Source organism: Anomaloglossus baeobatrachus, chromosome 9 (assembly GCF_048569485.1).
Source record: "Anomaloglossus baeobatrachus isolate aAnoBae1 chromosome 9, aAnoBae1.hap1, whole genome shotgun sequence".
In the NCBI taxonomy this organism is placed as follows: domain Eukaryota; kingdom Metazoa; phylum Chordata; class Amphibia; order Anura; family Aromobatidae; genus Anomaloglossus; species Anomaloglossus baeobatrachus.
Genome location: NC_134361.1, coordinates 207,723,351 through 207,746,684, shown reverse-complemented (window position 1 = coordinate 207,746,684; position 23,334 = coordinate 207,723,351). Strand labels below are relative to the sequence as shown.

General features: G+C 57.7%; 2 protein-coding genes across 2 annotated transcripts in view; one reads left to right on the top strand and one right to left on the bottom strand.

Annotated features, from left to right (window-relative positions):
• Positions 1–262: 262 nt before the first annotated feature.
• LOC142251486 (uncharacterized) lies at positions 263–3,689 on the bottom strand. The gene has a single exon (XM_075324331.1). It carries the CDS (start codon positions 3,257–3,259, stop codon positions 2,108–2,110), a length of 1,152 nt encoding a protein of 383 aa, XP_075180446.1. The 5' UTR covers positions 3,260–3,689; the 3' UTR covers positions 263–2,107.
• Positions 3,690–3,771: 82 nt separating this feature from the next.
• Positions 3,772–23,334, top strand: part of VAV2 (vav guanine nucleotide exchange factor 2) — a 71,066-nt gene continuing 51,503 nt past the window's right edge. Inside the window, 1 exon segment of the mRNA XM_075324323.1 lies at positions 3,772–5,876. Coding sequence (XP_075180438.1) covers positions 5,673–5,876 — 204 coding nt within the window. The 5' untranslated portion in view covers positions 3,772–5,672.

The following is a 23,334-nucleotide window of genomic DNA, read 5'->3' as shown; positions in this document are numbered from 1 at the left end:
GGCTCCAGGGACCAAAGAGCTCCGGTGTACCGGAGGAGAGGTCAGGAGGGGGACATTTCCCTCCGATCTGAAATGTTTGATCATTTCAGATCGGAGGGAAATGAATGCAGAGGCGGCGGCGGCGGGAGTTTTCAGCGCGCGTCGGCGCCATCTTGGATTTTCCGGAGGGGGGGGGGTTGGATGGATTTCTCCGGTACCGGGGGCTTTGGGGGCACTAAGGGCTCACATTTATTTCTCATCTGACATGTTTGATCACGTCAGATGAGAAATAAATAAATTTTACCAGCCATTTTTTTTTTTTATGTTGTCGCCGGTATACGGTGTATACCGGCGATCGCATTAACGGGGTGCATAAAAAACACCCCGATTCATAATCTGGGGGGTCTCAGCTACCCCCGGTAGCTGAAACCCCCGAGATTTTTCGTCACTGGGGGGCGCTACAGGGTTTTTCCGGCCTGACGTCTCAAGACGTCGGAACAGAATAAGTACCCTGTTTTTTCCGACGTCTTGAGACGTTAGGCCGTCGCTATGGGGTTAATCATGACTGATTGATCGCCAGCCCTGTCCTCATCAACACCCACACCTGTGTTAATGGAACAATCACTAAAACAATGTTAGCTGCTCCTTTTAAGGCAGGAATGCAATGATGTTCAAATGTGCTTTGGGGGTTAAAGTTCATTTTCTTAGCCAATATTGACTTTGCAAGTAATTGCTGTTAAGCTGATCACTCTTTATGACATTCTGGAGTATATGCAAATTGCCATTAGAAAAACGTAAGCAGTAGACTTTGTAAAAATTAATATTTGTAGCATTCTCAAAACTTTTGGCCATGACTGTAGCCCTACTTGCGGTAGGCCGCAACATCCAGACTGCCATTAACATCAGCCCCAGCAGTGAGACACTGTGCAGCGGCGGCTCCATCTCTATAGCTGCAACCTGCAAGTGGCGTCACGACAAAATGTTTATTAATCATCCCTGTAAATATCCCCCCTTTTTAAAAGCGACCCCCAGGGTCACGGAACCGGGCTCCAGCCATTACACCCGTGACACATTCCCAGTTAAACCAGGCCCGGGACCGAGTACCCCATAGCCTTGGGGTGCGACACTATCAAGAGTTAATCTCTGCTGATCTGCTTGCTACTTTGGTCATGTGTTGTGGGGAGGCCTATCACATCTGCTCCCCTCCTATTTATGTCGGTGAAACCTTGCACCCATGCCAGATATAGTTTGTCTATGTTGGTCCGTGAGGTGTGGTGTTCCAGACTGTCTGGTGAAAGTTGTGCTCATTGCAGTTGTGCGGTTTACCCATTGTTTTCTACTTCTCTCCTGCTCTTGTTTTTCCTCTTGAACTGCTTATTACTCCCCTGCCTGTCTTTACCTGTGGGTTTTATCACACTCCTGTCCCCTCCCTCCCTGGGGAAGAGGGAGGGGGAATCAGATCAGGAGCAGGGCCAGGAAGGAGACTCAGGCCTCTCCACCATCAGGGGTATCCCTGAAGTTAGGGATAGCATGGGGCCCCTAGCTTCAGGGACAGCCTAGGAACCCTGGTTCCCAGCTCTACTATAGTCATCGTGACAATCTCTTGCCCACCTTTCCCCCTCTCTTGGCTATTTCTCCTCCTCATCTCTTGGCCTCTTTTCCTCTTGATCTTTGAGCATCTTCTCATTTTGATTTTTTGGTCTCTTCTCCTCTTCATCTCTTGGCCAATTCTACTCCTCATCTCTGGGTCTCTTCTCCTCTGGTCCTCTTTCCTCCTCATCTCTTGTCCATTTATCCTTCTCATTTATTGGCACCTTCTCCTCCTCCTCATCTCTTGGCCTCTTCTACTCCTCATCTCTGGGCCACTTTCCATCTCTTGGCCTCTCCTCCTCCTCATCTTTGGGCCGCTTCTCCTCCTCATCTTTTGACCTCTTCTCCTCCTTATCTCTTAGTCTCTTATTTTACTAATCTATTGGTCTCTTCTCCTCCTCAAGTATGGCCATTTCTTCTCCTCATATATTGGCCTCTTCTCATCCTCATCTCTTGGTTTTGTCTCCTAATCTATTGGCTTCTTCTCCGCCTCATGTTTCGGCCTCTTCTCCTTCTCATCTCTTGGCCTCTTCTTTTCCTATTCTCTTGGCCTCTTCTCCTTCTCATCTCTTGACCTCTTCTCCTCCTCATCTCTTGGCCTCTTCTCCTCCTCATCTATTGGCTTCTTCTCCACCTCATGTTTGGGCTCCTTCTCCTCCTCATCTCTTGGCCACGTCTCATCATCTATTGGCTTCTTCTCCTTTTCATCTCTTGGCCACGTCTCATCATCTATTGGCTTCTTCTCCTCTTCATCTCTTGGCCTCTTCTCCTTCTCATCTCTTGGCCTCTTCTCCTTCTCATCTCTTGGCCTCTTCTCCTTCTCATCTCTTGGCCTCTTCTCCTTCTCATCTCTTGGCCTCTTCTCCGTCTCATCTCTTGGCCTCTTCTCCTTCTCATCTCTTGGCCTCTTCTCCTTCTCATCTCTTGGCCTCTTCTCCTTCTCATCTCTTGGCCTCTTCTCCTCCTCATCTCTTGGCCTCTTCTCCTCATCTCTTGGCCTCTTCTCCTCCTCATCTCTTGGCCTCTTCTTCTCATCTCTTGACCTCTTCTTCTCATCTCTTGGCCTCTTCTCTTCCTCATCTCTTGGCCTCTTCTCATCTATTGGCTTCTTCTCCTTTTCATCTCTTGGCCACGTGTCATCATCTATTGGCTTCTTCTCCTCTTCATCTCTTGGCCTCTTCTCCTCCTCATCTCTTGGCCTCTTCTCCTTCTCATCTCTTGGCCTCTTCTGCTTCTCATCTCTTGGCCTCTTCTCCTCATCTCTTGGCCTCTTCTCCTTCTCATCTCTTGGCCTCTTCTCTTCCTCATCTCTTGGCCTCTTATCCTCCTCATCTATTGGCTTTGTCTCCTCATCTATTGGCTTCTTCTCCACCTCATGTTTGTGCTTCTTCTCCTTCTCATCTCTTGGCCACGTCTCATCATCTCTTGGCCTCTTCTCCTTCTCATCTCTTGGCCTCTTCTCCTTCTCATCTCTTGGCCTCTTCTCCTTCTCATCTCTTGGCCTCCTCACCTTCTCATCTCTTGGCCTCTTCTCCTTCTCATCTCTTGGCCTCTTCTCTTGGCCTCTTCTTCTCATCTCTTGGCCTCTTCTCCTTCTCATCTCTTGGCCTCTTCTCCTTCTCATCTCTTGGCCTCTTCTCCTTCTCATCTCTTGGCCTCTTCTCCTCATCTCTTGGCCTCTTATCCTCATCTATTGGCTTTGTCTCACAATCTATTGGCTTCTTCTCCACCTCATGTTTGGACTTCTTCTCCTCATCTCTTGGCCTCTTCTCCTACTCATCTCTTGGCCTCTTCTCCTTCTTATCTCTTGGCCTCTTCTCCTTCTCATCTCTTGGCCTCTTCTCCTTCTCATCTCTTGGCCTCTTCTCCTTCTCATCTCTTGGCCTCCTCACCTTCTCATCTCTTGGCCTCTTCTCCTTCTCATCTCTTGGCCTCTTCTCCCTCTCATCTCTTGGCCACGTCTCATCATCTATTGGCTTCTTCTCCTCCTCATATCTTGGCCTCTTCTCATCTCTAGGCCTCGTCCCCCCCTCATCTATGTTGGTCCGTGAGGTGTGGTGTTCCAGACTGTCTGGTGAAAGTTGTGCCTCGTCTCCTCATTTCTTGGCCTCTTCTCCCGATCTCCTGCCTCCCTCTCCAGCACTTGCCTTCTGCTCTGGCTACGCCCATCTGCTTCTCCCGCCCTCTTCTCCCTGTGTGCGCGCTCCCGGCCTGTCCACGAGGTCGCGCACTGAATCAGAGCCGCGAGCTCCGGGAGAGAAGAGAGCAGCGGCCGCGCCGAGAGGAGCCGGGACCGAGCCCTGAGCGGACAATGCGGGAGCCCGGAGCAGAGGCCTGCCGACAATAGGACCCCGACACATCGGCAGACAGGGTACACCCGACACCCTGCACTACGGATACGAGCCCACGGCTCTCTGCATCCTGGATACGAGCCCTTGACACCCTGCACCTCGGATACGAGCTCCTGACACCCTGCACCCACCATACGTGCCCCTGACATCCTGCACCCACCATACGTGCCCCTGACACCCTGCACCCACCATACGTGCCCCTGACACCCTGCACCCACCATACGTGCCCCTGACACCCTGCACCCACCATACGTGCCCCTGACACCCTGCACCCACCATACGTGCCCCTGACACCCTGCACCCACCATACGTGCCCCTGACACCCTGCACCCACCATACGTGCCCCTGACACCCTGCACCCACCATACGTGCCCCTGACACCCTGCACCCACCATACGTGCCCCTGACACCCTGCACCCACGATACGTGCCCCTGACACCCTGCACCCACCGTACGTGCCCCTGACACCCTGCACCCACCGTACGTGCCCCTGACACCCTGCACCCACCGTACGTGCCCCTGACACCCTGCACCCACCGTACGTGCCCCTGACACCCTGCACCCACCGTACGTGCCCCTGACACCCTGCACCCACCGTACGTGCCCCTGACACCCTGCACCCACCGTACGTGCCCCTGACTGACACCCTGCACCCACCGTACGTGCCCCTGACTGACACCCTGCACCCACCGTACGTGCCCCTGACTGACACCCTGCACCCACCGTACGTGCCCCTGACACCCTGCACCCACCGTACGTGCCCCTGACACCCTGCACCCACCGTACGTGCCCCTGACACCCTGCACCCACCGTACGTGCCCCTGACACCCTGCACCCACCGTACGTGCCCCTGACACCCTGCACCCACCGTACGTGCCCCTGACACCCTGCACCCACCGTACGTGCCCCTGACACCCTGCACCCACCGTACGTGCCCCTGACACCCACCGTACGTGCCCCTGACACCCACCGTACGTGCCCCTGACACCCACCGTACGTGCCCCTGACACCCACCGTACGTGCCCCTGACACCCACCGTACGTGCCCCTGACACCCACCGTACGTGCCCCTGACACCCACCGTACGTGCCCCTGACACCCTGCACCCACCACACGTGACCCCGACACCCTGCACCCTGGATATGAGCCCCCGACAACCTGCATCTGAGATACGAACCTTCGACACCCTGAGTACGTGACCCTGACACTCTGCACCTCTGATACGTGCCCCCCAACACCCTGCGCCCCGGAAACGGGTCCCCCCGACACCCTGTGCCCCTGATACGTGCCTTCCCCCCCCCGACACTCTGCGCCCCGGATACGTGCTCCCTCCGACACTCTGCGCCCCGGATACGTGCACCCTCCGACACTCTGCGCCCCGGATACGTGCACCCTGCGCCCCGGATACGTGCCCCCTCCAGCACCCTGCGCCCCGGATACGTGCCCCCCCCCCGACACCCTGCGCCCCGGATACGTGCCCCCCCCCCCGACACCCCGCGCCTCGGAAACGTGCCCCCTCCCTCGACACCCTGTGCCCCTAATACGTGCCGCCCCCGACACCCTGCGCCCCGGATACGTGCCCCTGACACCGTGGTCTTTCATTACAACATCCCCTAATAAATGCAGCACCCATAATACCCTCCAGCTACAAAGTGCCCCCTGTGGAGAGCCTGCAGCCTCCGGTACAGCCTGACCTGTGTGCCATGCGGTGCCCACTCGTGTGACCTGCCCCTGGAGGAATTGTGCTGGCAGCATGGAGGAGTGGCGGCAGTGCGGCCGCTGGCTGATAGACTGTAAGGTGCTGCCTCCGGACCACCGAGTGGTGTGGCCCTCTGCGGTGGTCTTTGACTTGGCCCAAGCTCTCCGGGATGGCGTCCTGCTCTGCCAGCTGCTCCATAACCTGTCACCTGGATCCATTGACCTCAAGGATATCAACTTCAGACCTCAGATGTCTCAGGTACGGGGAGGGGGTCTGTCCTGGGGGGGCTCAGGTGTCTCAGGTACGGGGAGGGGAGGGGAGGGGAGTCTGTCCTGGGGGGGCTCAGATGTCTCAGGTATGGGGAGGGGGTCTGTCCTCGGGGGGGCTCCTCTTTGTGTCTTCGGCCTCATGGTCGCTGCAGAATCTTGTCTTGCCAGAGAGCTGCTCTCCTGTGCAATAATGATGGAAGCGACACTTATCATCGGGGGATGGGAACTAGTGATGGACAGGACCGTGACTCTTATCATCGGAGGATAGATGGGGACTAGTGATGGACAGGACCGTGATGCTTCTCATCGGAGGATGGATTGGAACTAGTGATGGACAGGACCGTGACGCTTATTGTCGGAGGATGGACGGAAACTAGTGACGGACGGGACTGTGATGCTTATCATCGGGGCAAGGATGGGAACTAGTGATGGACAGGACCGTGATGCTTATCATCGGGGCAAGGATGGGAACTAGTGATGGACAGGACCGTGATGCTTATCATCGGAGGATAGATGGGGACTAGTGAAGGACAGGACTGTGACACTTATCATCGGAGGATAGATGGGGACTAGTGATGGACAGGACCGTGACGCTTATTCTCGGAGGATGGACGGAAACTAGTGATGGACAGGACCATGACGCTTATTCTCGGAGGATGGACGGAAACTAGAGATGGACGGGACTGTGATGCTTATCATCGGAGGATGGATTGGGACTAGTGATGGACAGGACCGTGACGCTTATCATTGGAGGATAGATGGGAACTAGTGATGGACGGGACCGTGACGCTTGTCGGAGGATGGATGGAAATTAGTGATGGACAGGACCGTGATGCTTATCGGGGGAAGGATGGTAACTAGTGATGGATAGGACCTTGACGCTTTTCATCAGATGATGGATGGGAGCTCACGGTCGCGTTTTCTCTTGCTTCTGGTCTCTCGCGTGCTCTCGTCCTCTCGCTCATAATCCCGGTCTCGCTCGCTCGCTTGTGGTCTCGCTCGCTCGCTCCTGGTCTCTCTTGCTCGCTCCTGGTCTCTCTTGCTCGCTCGCTCGCTCCTGGTCTCTCTTGCTCGCTCGCTCCTAGTCTCTCTTGCTCGCTCGCTCGCTCCTGGTCTCTCTTGCTCGCTCGCTCCTGGTCTCTCTTGCTCGCTCGCTCGCTCGCTCCTGGTCTCTCTTGCTCGCTCGCTCGCTCCTGGTCTCTCTTGCTCGCTCCTGGTCTCTCTTGCTCGCTCGCTCCTGGTCTCTCTTGCTCGCTCGCTCGCTCGCTCCTGGTCTCTCTTGCTCGCTCGCTCCTGGTCTCTCTTGCTCGCTCGCTCTCTTGCTCGCTCGCTCCTGGTCTGTCTTGCTCGCTCCTGGTCTGTCTTGCTCACTCGCTCGCTCTCTTGCTCGCTCGCTCCTGGTCTGTCTTGCTCGCTCGCTCCTGGTCTGTCTTGCTCGCTCGCTCGCTCCTGGTCTGTCTTGCTCGCTCGCTCGCTCCTGGTCTGTCTTGCTCGCTCGCTCCTGGTCTGTCTTGCTCGCTCGCTCGTGGTCTGTCTTGCTCGCTCGCTCGTGGTCTGTCTTGCTCGCTCGCTCGTGGTCTGTCTTGCTCGCTCGTGGTCTGTCTTGCTCGCTCGCTCGTGGTCTGTCTTGCTCGCTCGCTCGTGGTCTGTCTTGCTCGCTCGCTCGTGGTCTGTCTTGCTCGCTCGCTCGTGGTCTGTCTTGCTCGCTCGCTCGTGGTCTGTCTTGCTCGCTCGCTCGTGGTCTGTCTTGCTCGCTCGCTCGTGGTCTGTCTTGCTCGCTCGCTCGTGGTCTGTCTTGCTCGCTCGCTCGTGGTCTGTCTTGCTCGCTCGCTCGTGGTCTGTCTTGCTTGCTCGTGGTCTGTCTTGCTCGCTCCTGGTCTGTCTTGCTCGCTCCTGGTCTGTCTTGCTCGCTCGCTCGCTCCTGGTCTGTCTTGCTCGCTCGCTCGCTCCTGGTCTGTCTTGCTCGCTCGCTCCTGGTCTGTCTTGCTCGCTCCTGGTCTGTCTTGCTCGCTCCTGGTCTGTCTTGCTCGCTCCTGGTCTGTCTTGCTCGCTCCTGGTCTGTCTTGCTCGCTCCTGGTCTGTCTTGCTCGCTCCTGGTCTGTCTTGCTCGCTCCTGGTCTGTCTTGCTCGCTCCTGGTCTGTCTTGCTCGCTCCTGGTCTGTCTTGCTCGCTCCTGGTCTGTCTTGCTCGCTCCTGGTCTGTCTTGCTCGCTCCTGGTCTGTCTTGCTCGCTCCTGGTCTGTCTTGCTCGCTCGCTCCTGGTCTGTCTTGCTCGCTCGCTCCTGGTCTGTCTTGCTCGCTCGCTCGCTCCTGGTCTGTCTTGCTCGCTCGCTCCTGGTCTGTCTTGCTCGCTCGCTCGCTCCTGGTCTGTCTTGCTCGCTCGCTCGCTCCTGGTCTGTCTTGCTCGCTCCTGGTCTGTCTTGCTCGCTCGCTCGCTCCTGGTCTGTCTTGCTCGCTCCTGGTCTGTCTTGCTCGCTCGCTCGCTCCTGGTCTGTCTTGCTCGCTCGCTCGCTCCTGGTCTGTCTTGCTCGCTCGCTCGCTCCTGGTCTGTCTTGCTCGCTCGCTCGCTCCTGGTCTGTCTTGCTCGCTCCTGGTCTGTCTTGCTCGCTCGCTCGCTCCTGGTCTGTCTTGCTCGCTCGCTCGCTCCTGGTCTGTCTTGCTCGCTCGCTCGCTCCTGGTCTGTCTTGCTCGCTCGCTCGCTCCTGGTCTGTCTTGCTCGCTCGCTCGCTCCTGGTCTGTCGTGCTCGCTCGCTCGCTCCTGGTCTGTCGTGCTCGCTCGCTCCTGGTCTGTCTTGCTCGCTCCTGGTCTGTCTTGCTCGCTCCTGGTCTGTCTTGCTCGCTCCTGGTCTGTCTTGCTCGCTCCTGGTCTGTCTTGCTCGCTCCTGGTCTGTCTTGCTCGCTCCTAGTCTGTCTTGCTCGCTCCTGGTCTGTCTTGCTCGCTCCTGGTCTGTCTTGCTCGCTCCTGGTCTGTCTTGCTCGCTCCTGGTCTGTCTTGCTCGCTCCTGGTCTGTCTTGCTCGCTCCTGGTCTGTCTTGCTCGCTCCTGGTCTGTCTTGCTCGCTCCTGGTCTGTCTTGCTCGCTCCTGGTCTGTCTTGCTCGCTCCTGGTCTGTCTTGCTCGCTCCTGGTCTGTCTTGCTCGCTCCTGGTCTGTCTTGCTCGCTCCTGGTCTGTCTTGCTCGCTCCTGGTCTGTCTTGCTCGCTCCTGGTCTGTCTTGCTCGCTCCTGGTCTGTCTTGCTCGCTCCTGGTCTGTCTTGCTCGCTCCTGGTCTGTCTTGCTCGCTCCTGGTCTGTCTTGCTCGCTCCTGGTCTGTCTTGCTCGCTCCTGGTCTGTCTTGCTCGCTCCTGGTCTGTCTTGCTCGCTCCTGGTCTGTCTTGCTCGCTCCTGGTCTGTCTTGCTCGCTCCTGGTCTGTCTTGCTCGCTCCTGGTCTGTCTTGCTCGCTCCTGGTCTGTCTTGCTCGCTCGCTCCTGGTCTGTCTTGCTCGCTCGCTCCTGGTCTGTCTTGCTCGCTCGCTCCTGGTCTGTCTTGCTCGCTCGCTCCTGGTCTGTCTTGCTCGCTCGCTCCTGGTCTGTCTTGCTCGCTCGCTCCTGGTCTGTCTTGCTCGCTCGCTCCTGGTCTGTCTTGCTCGCTCGCTCCTGGTCTGTCTTGCTCGCTCGCTCCTGGTCTGTCTTGCTCGCTCGCTCCTGGTCTGTCTTGCTCGCTCGCTCCTGGTCTGTCTTGCTCGCTCGCTCCTGGTCTGTCTTGCTCGCTCGCTCCTGGTCTGTCTTGCTCGCTCGCTCCTGGTCTGTCTTGCTCGCTCGCTCCTGGTCTGTCTTGCTCGCTCGCTCCTGGTCTGTCTTGCTCGCTCGCTCCTGGTCTGTCTTGCTCGCTCGCTCCTGGTCTGTCTTGCTCGCTCGCTCCTGGTCTGTCTTGCTCGCTCGCTCCTGTCTGTCTTGCTCGCTCGCTCCTGGTCTGTCTTGCTCGCTCGCTCGCTCCTGGTCTGTCTTGCTCGCTCGCTCCTGGTCTGTCTTGCTCGCTCGCTCCTGGTCTGTCTTGCTCGCTCGCTCCTGGTCTGTCTTGCTCGCTCGCTCCTGGTCTGTCTTGCTCGCTCGCTCCTGGTCTGTCTTGCTCGCTCGCTCCTGGTCTGTCTTGCTCGCTCGCGTCCTGGTCTGTCTTGCTCGCTCGCTCCTGGTCTGTCTTGCTCGCTCGCTCCTGGTCTGTCTTGCTCGCTCGCTCCTGGTCTGTCTTGCTCGCTCGCTCCGGTCTGTCTTGCTCGCTCGCTCCTGGTCTGTCTTGCTCGCTTCGCTCCTGGTCTGTCTTGCTCGCTCGCTTCCTGGTCTGTCTTGCTCGCTCGCTCCTGGTCTGTCTTGCTCGCTCGCTCGCCTGGTCTGTCTTGCTCGCTCGCTCCTTCGCCTCCTGGTCTGTCTTGCTCGCTCGCTCCTGGTCTGTCTTGCTCGCTCCTGGTCTGTCTTGCTCGCTCCTGGTCTGTCTTGCTCGCTCCTGGTCTGTCTTGCTCGCTCCTGGTCTGTCTTGCTCGCTCCTGGTCTGTCTTGCTCGCTCCTGGTCTGTCTTGCTCGCTCGCTCGCTCCTGGTCTGTCTTGCTCCGTCGCTCGCTCCTGGTCTGTCTTGCTCGCGTCTGCTCGCTCCTGGTCTGTCTTGCTCGCTCCTGGTCTGTCTTGCTCGCTCCTGGTCTGTCTTGCTCGCTCCTGGTCTGTCTTGCTCGCTCCTGGTCTGTCTTGCTCGCTCCTGGTCTGTCTTGCTCGCTCCTGGTCTGTCTTGCTCGCTCCTGGTCTGTCTTGCTCGCTCCTGGTCTGTCTTGCTCGCTCCTGGTCTGTCTTGCTCGCTCCTGGTCTGTCTTGCTCGCTCCTGGTCTGTCTTGCTCGCTCCTGGTCTGTCTTGCTCGCTCCTGGTCTGTCTTGCTCGCTCCTGGTCTGTCTTGCTCGCTCCTGGTCTGTCTTGCTCGCTCCTGGTCTGTCTTGCTCGCTCCTGGTCTGTCTTGCTCGCTCCTGGTCTGTCTTGCTCGCTCCTGGTCTGTCTTGCTCGCTCCTGGTCTGTCTTGCTCGCTCCTGTCTGTCTTGCTCGCTCCTGGTCTGTCTTGCTCGCTCGCTCGCTCCTGTCTGTCTTGCTCGCTCGCTCGCTCCTGGTCTGTCTTGCTCGCTCGCTCGCTCCTGGTCTGTCTTGCTCGCTCGCTCGCTCCTGGTCTGTCTTGCTCGCTCGCTCGCGTCCTGGTCTGTCTTGCTCGCTCGATCGCTCGCTCCTGGTCTGTCTTGCTCGCTCGCTCCTGGTCTGTCTTGCTCGCTCCTGGTCTGTCTTGCTCGCTCGCTGTCGCTCCTGGTCTGTCTTGCTCGCTCGCTCGCTCCTGGTCTGTCTTGTCGCTCGCTCGCTCCTGGTCTGTCTTGCTCGCTCCTGGTCTGTCTTGCTGCTCGCTCCTGGTCTGTCTTGCTCGCTCCTGGTCTGTCTTGCTCGCTCCTGGTCTGTCTTGCTCGCTCCTGGTCTGTCTTGCTCGCTCCTGGTCTGTCTTGCTCGCTCCTGGTCTGTCTTGCTCGCTCGCTCCTGGTCTGTCTTGCTCGCTCCTGGTCTGTCTTGCTCGCTCGCTCGCTCTGGTCTGTCTTGCTCGCTCGCTCGCTGGTCTGTCTTGCTCGCTCGCTCCTGGTCTGTCTTGCTCGCTCGCTCGCTTCCTGGTCTGTCTTGCTCGCTCGCTCGCTCCTGGTCTGTCTTGCTCGCTCCTGGTCTGTCTTGCTCGCTCCTGGTCTGTCTTGCTCGCTCGCTCGCTTCCTGGTCTGTCTTGCTCGCTCGCTCGCTCCTGGTCTGTCTTGCTCGCTCGCTCGCTCCTGGTCTGTCTTGCTCGCTCGCTCGCTCCTGGTCTGTCTTGCTCGCTCAGCTCGCTCCTGGTCTGTCTTGCTCGCTCGCTCGCTCCTGGTCTGTCTTGCTCGCTCGCTCCTGGTCTGTCTTGCTCGCTCGCTCGCTCCTGGTCTGTCTTGCTCGCTCGCTCGCTCCTGGTCTGTCTTGCTCGCTCGCTCCTGGTCTGTCTTGCTCGCTCGCTCCTGGTCTGTCTTGCTCGCTCGCTCGCTCCTGGTCTGTCTTGCTCGCTCGCTCGCTCCTGGTCTGTCTTGCTCGCTCGCTCGCTCCTGGTCTGTCTTGCTCGCTCGCTCGCTCCTGGTCTGTCTGCTCGCTCGCTCGCTGCGCTCGCCTGGTCTGTCTTGCTCGCTCGCAGCTCCTGGTCTGTCTTGCTCGCTCGGCGCTCGCTCCTGGTCTGTCTTGCTCGCTCGCTCGCTCCTGGTCTGTCTTGCTCGCATCGCTCCTGGTCTGTCTTGCTCGCTCGCTCGCTCCTGGTCTGTCTTGCTCGCTCGCCTCCTGGTCTGTCTTGCTCGCTCGCTCCTGGTCTGTCTTGCTCGCTCGCTCCTGGTCTGTCTTGCTCGCTCGCTCCTGGTCTGTCTTGCTCGCTCGCTCCTGGTCTGTCTTGCTCGCTCGCTCCTGGTCTGTCTTGCTCGCTCGCTCCTGGTCTGTCTTGCTCGCTCGCTCCTGGTCTGTCTTGCTCGCTCGCTCCTGGTCTGTCTTGCTCGCTCGCTCCTGGTCTGTCTTGCTCGCTCGCTCCTGGTCTGTCTTGCTCGCTCGCTCCTGGTCTGTCTTGCTCGCTCGCTCCTGGTCTGTCTTGCTCGCTCGCTCCTGGTCTGTCTTGCTCGCTCGCTCCTGGTCTGTCTTGCTCGCTCGCTCCTGGTCTGTCTTGGCTCGCTCCTGGTCTGTCTTGCTCGCTCGCTCCTGGTCTGTCTTGCTCGCGTCGCTCCTGGTCTGTCTTGCTCGCTCTGCCTGGTCTGTCTTGCTCGCTCCTGGTCTGTCTTGCTCGCTCCTGGTCTGTCTTGCTCGCTCCTGGTCTGTCTTGCTCGCTCCTGGTCTGTCTTGCTCGCTCCTGGTCTGTCTTGCTCGCTCCTGGTCTGTCTTGCTCGCTCCTGGTCTGTCTTGCTCGCTCCTGGTCTGTCTTGCTCGCTCCTGGTCTGTCTTGCTCGCTCCTGGTCTGTCTTGCTCGCTCCTGTCTGTCTTGCTCGCTCCTGGTCTGTCTTGCTCGCTCCTGGTCTGTCTTGCTCGCTCCTGGCCTGTCTTGCTCGCTCCTGGTCTGTCTTGCTCGCTCCTGGCCTGTCTTGCTCGCTCCTGGTCTGTCTTGCTCGCTCCTGGTCTGTCTTGCTCGCTCCTGGTCTGTCGTTGCTCGCTCCTGGTCTGTCTTGCTCGCTCCTGGTCTGTCTTGCTCGCTCCTGCTGTCTGCTCGCTCCTGGTCTGTCTTGCTCGCTCCTGGTCTGTCTTGCTCGCTCCTGTCTCTCTTGCTCGCTCCTGGTCTCTCTTGCTCCTTGCTCGCTCCTGGTCTCTCTTGCTCGTTCCTGGTCTCTCTTGCTCGCTTGCTCGCTCCTTGTCTCTCTTGCTCGCTCCTGGTCTCTGTTGCTCGCTCCTGGTCTCTGTTGCTCGCTCCTGGTCTCTGTTGCTCGCTCCTGGTCTCTGTTGCTCGCTCCTGGTCTCTGTTGCTCGCTCCTGGTCTCTGTTGCTCGCTCCTGGTCTCTGTTGCTCGCTCCTGGTCTCTGTTGCTCGCTCCTGGTCTCTGTTGCTCGCTCCTGGTCTCTGTTGCTCGCTCCTGGTCTCTGTTGCTCGCTCGCTCCTGGTCTCTGTTGCTCGCTCGCTCCTGGTCTCTGTTGCTCGCTCGCTCCTGGTCTCTGTTGCTCGCTCGCTCCTGGTCTCTGTTGCTCGCTCGCTCCTGGTCTCTGTTGCTCGCTCGCTCCTGGTCTCTGTTGCTCGCTCGCTCCTGGTCTCTGTTGCTCGCTCGCTCCTGGTCTCTGTTGCTCGCTCGCTCCTGGTCTCTGTTGCTCGCTCGCTCCTGGTCTCTGTTGCTCGCTCGCTCCTGGTCTCTTGCTCGCTCGCTCCTGGTCTCTTGCTCGCTCGCTCCTGGTCTCTGTTGCTCGCTCGCTCCTGGTCTCTGTTGCTCGCTCTCTCGCTCCTGGTCTCGCTCGCTCCTGGACTCTCTTGCTCATCATCTTCCCCGCCCCCAGCAGTCAGTCGCCGTTTTCACATGTTATGTGATTGTCGCAGACGTTTCACTGTTCTCATGTTTATACAATTTTTTTTACTTTGATGTGAAAAATTCAATGAAGCAACAAATGTAAATGTCATGTACCTGTCACCTCGACACTGAGCGATCATCAGCCGCAATCCCACGAGCTCCCCGAGGCGCGAGTCAGAAGCATCTCCACAGCGGGACATGTCCTCCTGTGTAATGGGGCCTGAGCTTCTGTTCTGACATTCTGCGTACAGGATACTGATGCCGATGTCTGGGTTCTGGGCAACACTCGAGGTACAGGTTTCCCCCACAGTTTCTGGATTGTCGTATTTCCTCTGTACTCAAAGATGTCAGCTGCTGTGGGTTCAGGTCTGGCCATGTTTTTGGCATTGTCACGGACGGCTCAGTTCAGGTCTTGGTCATGTTTGTGGCGTTGTCGGGGATGGCCGAGTTCAGGTCTTGGCCATGTTTGTGGTGTTGTCGGGGACGGCCGGGTTCAGGTATTGGCCATGTTTGTGGTGTTGTCGGGGACGGCCGGGTTCAGGTATTGGCCATGTTTGTGGTCTTGTCGGGGACGGCCGGGTTCAGGTATTGGCCATATTTGTGGCGTTGTCGGAGATTTCAGAGTTCAGGTATTGGCCATGTTTGTGGCGTTGTCAGAGATGGCAGAGTTCAGGTATTGTCCATGTTTGTGGCGTTGTCGAAGGCAGGGTTCAGGTATTGGCCATGTTTGTGGCGTCGGGGATGGCCGGGTTCAGGTATTGGCCATGTTTGTGGCGTTGTCGGGGATGGCAGAGTTTAGGTTTTGGCCATGTTTGTGGGGTTGTCGGGGATGGCAGAATTCAGGTTTTGGCCATTTTTTTAGCATTGTCGGGGATGGCAGGCTTCAGGTATTGGTCATGTTTGAGGCGTTGTCGGGGATGGCAGAGTTTAGGTTTTGGCCATGTTTGTGGCGTTTTCGGGGACGGCCGGGTTCAGGTATTGGCCATGTTTGTGGCGTTGCCGGGGACGGCCGGGTGCTGTTTACATGTGAGTGTTGCCCTGTGTGGCAGTGGGTGCAGCTGCCAGGCTCGGAGTTGGTCCTCTCGGGGCTGTGTTATGGGATGTCAGCACCACAGTCTGAGTTTGTTGCTTCGTGCCGTCATGTCGGGGTCACACAGACCGCTGCCATATATTTACTATTTATCTGCATCTCTTTAAAAATGAGAGAATATGGTGAAATCCTTATGGTGACAATCTGGAGAGAATCTGTGGCTCGTGGGGTCAGGACGGGCGATCGGACGGGTAATTACTGATCCCAGCAACATCTGGAGCCAGGAAAGCGGCTTACACCTGACATGGATACCGGGAAAGTCATTAAACGTTTGTGTCTTGTGGAATTAGCCCCAAATCCGATAAGCTGCGGGCGGTGAGGGGTCGCAGCTTTATATTTAACCCTCTCTACATGTCGATGTCACTGCTAAAGGATAAAAGCAAGAGGCGGCTGGTGCACAAGTGAGCGGTGTTCAGACTGAGCTCCCTAGCTGGTGGTGGTGACACTGCCGATGGTCGTCAGAGGTCACCTCAGATACGCGGCTGTATGTGATGTCACAATGACGAGGACGCTGCCGAATTAGAAGGGTCTCGGTGCATGACTGGACAAGGCGGCAATGGTCGCTCGCTCATATTTTCCGCTCTCATAGTAATGATCCTTGGTCATAACATACAGATGGTTTGTTGGCTACACATGATTTTTCCTTCTCATTGTGGGCTATGCACAGCTGGCATCCTCCGGCCTGGCTCTCTGTGGAGAGTGCCGCTGTCCTATGCTCCACAGCCGTGCACGTCCGTCAGCCAACCACCATCATATCCAGGTCTGCAGCTCTGGGTGTTCTGTCCAAAGAGCCTGCTAAAGTGTTTGGGACCCCCCCCCCCCCATCCTCCCCAGTACCTGGCCCTTGCACAGTCTCGCCTCTTATGGCCCACCCCAGTATCTGGCCCTCATACAGTCTCGCCTCCTATGTCCTCCCGGTGTCTGGCCCTCGTACAGTCTCCCCTCCTATGTCCTCCCGGTGTCTGGCCCTCGTACAGTCTCCCCTCCTATGTCCTCCCAGTGTCTGGCCCTCGTACAGTCTCCCCTCCTATGTCCTCCCAGTATGTGGCCCTCGTACAGTCTCCCCTCCTATGTCCTCCCAGTATGTGGCCCTCGTACAGTCTCCCCTCCTATGTCCTCCCAGGATCTGGCCCTCGTACAGTCTCCCCTCCTATGTCCTCCCAGGATCTGGCCCTCGTACAGTCTCCCCTCCTATGTCCTCCCAGGATCTGGCCCTCGTACAGTCTCCCCTCCTATGTCCTCCCAGGATCTGGCCCTCGTACAGTCTCCCCTCCTATGTCCTCCCAGGATCTGGCCCTCGTACAGTCTCCCCTCCTATGTCCTCCCAGGATCTGGCCCTCGTACAGTCTCCCCACCTATGTCCTCCCAGGATCTGGCCCTCGTACAGTCTCCCCTCCTATGTCCTCCCAGGATCTGGCCCTCGTACAGTCTCCCCTCCTATGTCCTCCCAGGATCTGGCCCTCGTACAGTCTCCCCTCCTATGTCCTCCCAGGATCTGGCCCTCGTACTGTCTCCCCTCCTATGTCCTCCCAGGATCTGGCCCTCGTACTGTCTCCCCTCCTATGTCCTCCCAGGATGTGGCCCTCGTACAGTCTCCCCTCCTATGTCCTCCCAGAATCTGGCCCTCGTACAGTCTCCCCTGTTATGTCCTCCCAGGATGTGGCCCTCGTACAGTCTCCCCTCCTATGTCCTCCCAGAATCTGGCCCTCGTACAGTCTCCCCTCCTATGTCCTCCCAGGATCTGGCCCTCGTACAGTCTCCCCTCCTATGTCCTCCCAGTGTCTGGCCCTCGTACAGTCTCCCCTCCTATGTCCTCCCAGTGTCTGGCCCTCGTACAGTCTCCCCTCCTATGTCCTCCCAGTGTCTGGCCCTCGTACAGTCTCCCCTCCTATGTCCTCCCAGTATGTGGCCCTCGTACAGTCTCCCCTCCTATGTCCTCCCAGGATCTGGCCCTCGTACAGTCTCCCCTCCTATGTCCTCCCAGGATCTGGCCCTCGTACAGTCTCCCCTCCTATGTCCTCCCAGAATCTGGCCCTCGTACAGTCTCCCCTGTTATGTCCTCCCAGGATGTGGCCCTCGTACAGTCTCCCCTCCTATGTCCTCCCAGAATCTGGCCCCCGTACAGTCTCCCCTCCTGTGTCCTCCCAGGATCTGGCCCTCGTACAGTCTCCCCTCCTATGTCCTCCCAGGATCTGGCCCTCGTACAGTCTCCCCTCCTATGTCCTCCCAGGATCTGGCCCCCGTACAGTCTCCCCTCCTGTGTCCTCCCAGGATCTGGCCCTCGTACAGTCTCCCCTCCTGTGTCCTCCCAGGATCTGGCCCTCGTACAGTCTCCCCTCCTATGTCCTCCCAGGATCTGGCCCTCGTACAGTCTCCCCTCCTATGTCCTCCCAGGATCTGGCCCTCGTACAGTCTCCCCCCCCCTATGTCCTCCCAGGATCTGGCCCTCGTACAGTCTCCCCTCCTGTGTCCTCCCAGGATCTGGCCCTCGTACAGTCTCCCCTCCTGTGTCCTCCCAGGATCTGGCCCTCGTACAGTCTCCCCTCCTGTGTCCTCCCAGGATCTGGCCCTCGTACAGTCTCCCCTCCTGTGTCCTCCCAGGATCTGGCCCTCGTACAGTCTCCCCTCCTGTGTCCTCCCAGGATCTGGCCCTCGTACAGTCTCCCCTCCTGTGTCCTCCCAGTATGTGGCCCTCGTACAGTCTCCCCTCCTGTGTCCTCCCAGGATGTGGCCCTCGTACAGTCTCCCCTCCTGTGTCCTCCCAGTATGTGGCCCTCGTACAGTCTCAGCTTTTTTGTCTCTCATCACACAATATGGACTGCTAGTCACTGCCATTGGTCAGTCTGGTGATGTCCGTGTGATGGCGGCCATATTGTCCTTCAGCTTCCTTGACACTCTCCAGTTGTTGCCTGGTATATCATTAGAATAGATAAAATGGAGTCCATCCCACTGTTGAGCCAGAGGTTGTAGCGGCCGAGGGAAATGTCATCACTTCTGTGACCGGTCGGTCACCCGAGGAGAGCGCGTTCTTCTCTCCAGGGTCCATGATATGGAGCGGAGGCCTGCAGCATGTGGAGCTGGGTAATACCGGGCTGCCTGAGGTCGCAGAGTAAGACAGCAAGTACTACAACTCCCAGCATGTCAAAATAATAGCTTTATAGGCCTCGTAGGAAGGACTGCCCATAGCAACCGATCATCGTGCAGCTGCTGAGGTAAAGTGAAAGCTGCACTGTGATTGGTTGCTACGGGTAACCCCTTCACGCTGCTGATGGGACTTGTGCTCCAAAGTTACCAACCGGGAAGTTGTCGCCGCGTAAATCCATCATCATGGCGTCTGCGGTGTGAGCGGTTATCACAGTTCACCAGGGACAAGATGGCGTCTGCGGTGTGAGCGGTTATCACAGTTCACCAGGGACAAGATGGCGTCTGCGGTGTGAGCGGTTATCACAGTTCACCAGGGACAACATGGCGTCTGCGGTGTGAGCGGTTATCACAGTTCACCAGGGACAACATGGCGTCTGCGGTGTGAGCGGTTATCACAGTTCACCAGGGACAACATGGCGTCTGCGGTGTGAGCGGTTATCACAGTTCACCAGGGACAACATGGCGTCTGCAGTTATCACAGCTCACCAGGGGACAACATGGCATCTGCGGTTATCACAGCTCACCAGGGATAACATGGCGCCTGCGGCGTGAGCGGTTATCATAGCTCACCAGGGACAACATGGCGTCTGTGACGTGAGCGGTCATCACAGCTCACCTAGGGATAACATGGCTGCCGCAGGTTTCGCAATGGTTTTGCCTCTGGTGGAGCGCGCTCGCTCCTTACATCCTTTGTGCTGCTGTAGGATTGGCGCATGTTTCCTCCGCGACCTCAGATTGCGGTTTGGTTTTGGCGCTGTGGACGGGGGCTGGAGGGGGCTCATTGCCGCTCTGCCTCATCGTGTGTGGCGGTTTCCTCTGCATGGCCAAATGATGGGAAGATAATCTGGGGTTGGGGGATCATTCTTCTCAGTAATGGAGTCACGTGGAGGCGGTGTGACGCGGATTATTGATTGGCGCCTCTCCATGGGTGCGGGGGTCACACAGGACACTGTGGTCGGTCTATGTCCCCCGATTATCTGTATGTGTGGCTGACAACCATAAGCGTCACCATAATCTGCTGCGCTGGTTGTCAGCTGTGCGCTCCACAGTCCTGCGTTTTATCCTTCGGTTGGTTCAGGAATGTTTATCTCTTCCACTTCCGCTGCTCCGCCATTGTCTCCTAGCAACAGCCGCTGCTCTGATGGCGACACTGATGGTTGCGGTGACTGATGGTCTGACTGCAGCTGTGTGCAGAGCGCCAGGAAACATGCCGTCCAGGAAGCCGCGGATCAGCCGCCGCGCTCCTCCCAATATCCTCCTCATTCGGAGTGCACCCCGGTAATCAGCCGCTGCGCTCCTCCCAATACCCTCCTCATCTGGAGTGCACCCCGGTAATCAGCCGGCGCGCTCCTCCCAATATTCTCCTAATCAGGAGTGCCACCCTGATAATCAGGCCGGCACGCTCCTCCCAATATTCTCCTAATCAGGAGTGCACCCCGATAATCAGACAGTGCGCTCCTCCCAATTTCCTCCTCATCAGGAGTGCACCCCGATAATCAGCCGGCGCGCTCCTCCCAATATTCTCCTCATCAGGAGTGCACCCTGATAATCAGCCGCCACGCTCCTCCCAATATCCTCCTCATTCGGAGTGCACCATGATAATCAGCCGCCGCGCTCCTCCCAATATCCTCCTCATCAGGAGTGCACCCCGATAATCAGCCGGCGCGCACCTCCCAATATCCTCCTCATTCGGAGTGCACCCTGATAATCAGCCGCTGCGCTCCTCCCAATATCCTCCTCATCAGCAGTGCACCCCGATAATCAGCCGGCGCGCTCCTCCCAATATTCTCCTCATCAGGAGTGCACCCTGATAATCAGCCGCCACGCTCCTCCCAATATCCTCCTCATTCGGAGTGCACCCTGATAATCAGCCGGCGCGCTCCTCCCAATATTCTCCTCATCAGGAGTGCACCCCGATAATCAGCCTGCGCGCTCCTCCCAATATCCTCCATATCTGGAATGCACCCCGGTAATCAGCGGCTGCCGGGCGCCGCTCATCTCCTCGCACATATATTCTATGGAGAGGACGCAGGGCTCCGCACGTCTCTGTACACGCACGTTTGTGCCGTGTTTTGTGTCTCCGGCGCAGTTTGTGAGGGGCACAGATCGGCTGCGTGGCGCAGAGTAAAGGTCGCCGGTCACGGACGTCGCTACCGCTCACTGACAGATTTTTTTAAAGCTCTTCCTGCTCAACCGGTTACTGGGAAAATTCCTGTCGTCAGATGTCCCCGGGCAAAGTCTACAGATTTTGCAGCCACGCTCCTGCTTCCTGGTCTGACAAATGCGGCCCAAAGGTCACCGCGCAAATCAGCGCACCCCTCTCCTGAATTCCTCTGTGCTGCTGGGGACGTTCTCTCTGTGCAGCTGTATTCGCTCCCTGCTCTCCTGAAATCCTCTGTGCTGCTCTCTGCCTATACTCCAGCTCCTCTTTAGGCGGGGGGCAGGACTCGTCTCGTTGTATTACCCCCCCGCACTGTGAGAACGGCAGGTGTATAATGATCTTCCCACAGTGCACTGCTCCCCGCTCGTTAGCGGGGCCTTGTGCGTACCCTGCGCAGCGCTGGAGATTAGCGGATTAGCCGCCTCCACTTTTCTGCGCTCAATTTTCTCAGATTTTGCTGGGAATTAATTCAAGGACAAGCATCTTTTGAATTAAGCGTTGGAGGTCACATGACTGCAGGGAGCGCTGCCATTGGTTGGGTAGCAGACGGCACTGTCACTTAGTCCACGTCTTTCCTGTCATGAATGATACTTTTTCAGGTTCTCTCCTAGAAATCTTTTCTTTGCAGCTCCAGAGGCCTCTTCTTTAGGCTGGTTTACATTCCTGAAACCCTGCAGCAGATATGGAGGCGCCTCCAGGAGAAGATGATGGAGGTCTGCATTCCAGGGTGCTGGAGTGGGGCGCCTGCAGGAGAAGATGATGCAGGTCTGCGTTCCCAGGGATCTTTGGTGGAGCGAGCGCCTCCATCTCTCCTGGAATCCTCTTCTTCAGGCCAGGTTACATTCCTGAGACCCTGCAGCAGAGATGGAGGCGCCCTCTCCACCACAGATCCCCCGGAAAGCAGACCTGCATCACCTTCTACTGGAGGCGCCTCCATCTCTCCTGGAATCCTCCTATTCTTCAGGCCGGGTTACATTCCTGAGACCCTGCAACAGAGATGGAAATGCCTCCAGGAGAAGGTGATGGAGGTCTGCGTTCCCAGGAACTGTGGTGGAGCAGGGCACCTCCATCTCTGCTGGAATCTTCTTCAGGCCGGGTTACATTCCTGAGACCCTGCAGCAGAGATGGAGATGCCTCCAGGAGAAGGTGATGGAGGTCTGCGTTCCGGGGGATCTTTGTTGGAGTTGGGCGCCTCCATCTCTCCTGGAATCCTCTTCTTCAGGCCGCCTGCAGCAGAGATGGAGGCGCCCGCTCCACCACAGATCCCCAGAAAGCACACCTGCATCACCTTCTCCTGGAGGCGCCTCCATCTCTCCTGGAATCCTCCTCTTCTTCAGGCCGGGTTACATTCCTGAGACCCTGCAACAGAGATGGAAATGCCTCCAGGAAGAAGGTGATGGAGGTCTGCGTTCCCGGGAACTGTGGTGGAGCAGGGCACCTCCATCTCTGCTGCAGAGTCTCAGGAATGTAACCCAGCCTGAAGAAGATTCCAGCAGAGATGGAGATGCCTCCAGGAGAAGGTGATGGAGGTCTGCGTTCCGGGGGATCTTTGGTGGAGTGGGCGCCTCCATCTCTCCTGGAATCCTCTTCTTCAGGCCGCCTGCAGCAGAGATGGAGGCGCCCGCTCCACCACAGATCCCCAGAAAGCACACCTGCATCACCTTCTTCTGGAGGCGACTCCATCTCTCCTGGAATCCTCCTCTTCTTCAGGCCGGGTTACATTCCTGAGATCCTACAGCAGAGATGGAGATGCCTCCAGGAGAAGGTGATGGAAGTCTGCGTTCCCGGGAACTGTGGTGGAGCAGGGCACCTCCATCTCTGCTGGAATCTTCTTCAGGCCGGGTTACATTCCTGAGACCCTGCAGCAGAGATGGAGATGCCTCCAGGAGAAGGTGATGGAGGTCTGCGTTCCGGGGGATCTTTGGTGGAGTGGGCGCCTCCATCTCTCCTGGAATCCTCTTCTTCAGGCCGCCTGCAGCAGAGATGGAGGCGCCCGCTCCACCACAGATCCCCAGAAAGCACACCTGCATCACCTTCTCCTGGAGGCGCCTCCATCTCTCCTGGAATCCTCCTCTTCTTCAGGCCGGGTTACATTCCTGAGACCCTGCAACAGAGATGGAAATGCCTCCAGGAGAAGGTGATGGAGGTCTGCGTTCCCGGGAACTGTGGTGGAGCAGGGCACCTCCATCTCTGCTGCAGAGTCTCAGGAATGTAACCCGGCCTGAAGAAGATTCCAGCAGAGATGGAGATGCCTCCAGGAGAAGGTGATGGAGGTCTGCGTTCCGGGGGATCTTTGGTGGAGTGGGCGCCTCCATCTCTCCTGGAATCCTCTTCTTCAGGCCGCCTGCAGCAGAGATGGAGGCGCCCGCTCCACCATAGATCCCCAGAAAGCACACCTGCATCACCTTCTTCTGGAGGCGACTCCATCTCTCCTGGAATCCTCCTCTTCTTCAGGCCGGGTTACATTCCTGAGATCCTACAGCAGAGATGGAGATGCCTCCAGGAGAAGGTGATGGAAGTCTGCGTTCCCGGGAACTGTGGTGGAGCAGGGCACCTCCATCTCTCCTGGAATCTTCTTCAGGCCGGGTTACATTCCTGAGACCCTGCAGTAGAGATGGAGACTCCTCCAGGAGAAGGTGATGGAGGTCTGCGTTCCGGGGGTGCTGGAGCGGGCGCCTCCATCTCTCCTACAGGGTCCCAGTCATTATTCTGATGAAGTGTATTCTTGGGCTAAGCCGTTATTGAGACCCTGAAAGCCGTCATTTTGGGGCACGAGATATAAGATATGATGTAGTGATGGAGATTTGTCTTGTGCGTTCTTTCAGTGAAGGTGAACACTAACTCCCACTATTCCACACTGTGCACTGGAGCAGGAGGATGGAAGGTCTGGGATGATGGGGGTCATCTCTGCGGGATGAGGATTAGTGCAATTCTGCCAGTAATGTGAGAAATCAGGTTGCAGAAGTTTGGTTTCCAGAGCTGCGATTCTTCATAGTGCAGAGCTGTGTCTGGTCCTCCGCCTTTCCTGTATACC

Excerpts from the sequence above, each read along its gene's own strand:
- LOC142251486 (XM_075324331.1), bottom strand. The coding sequence starts at position 3,259 with ATGAGGATAAGAGGCCAAGAGATGAGGAGAAGAGGCCAAGAGATGAGA.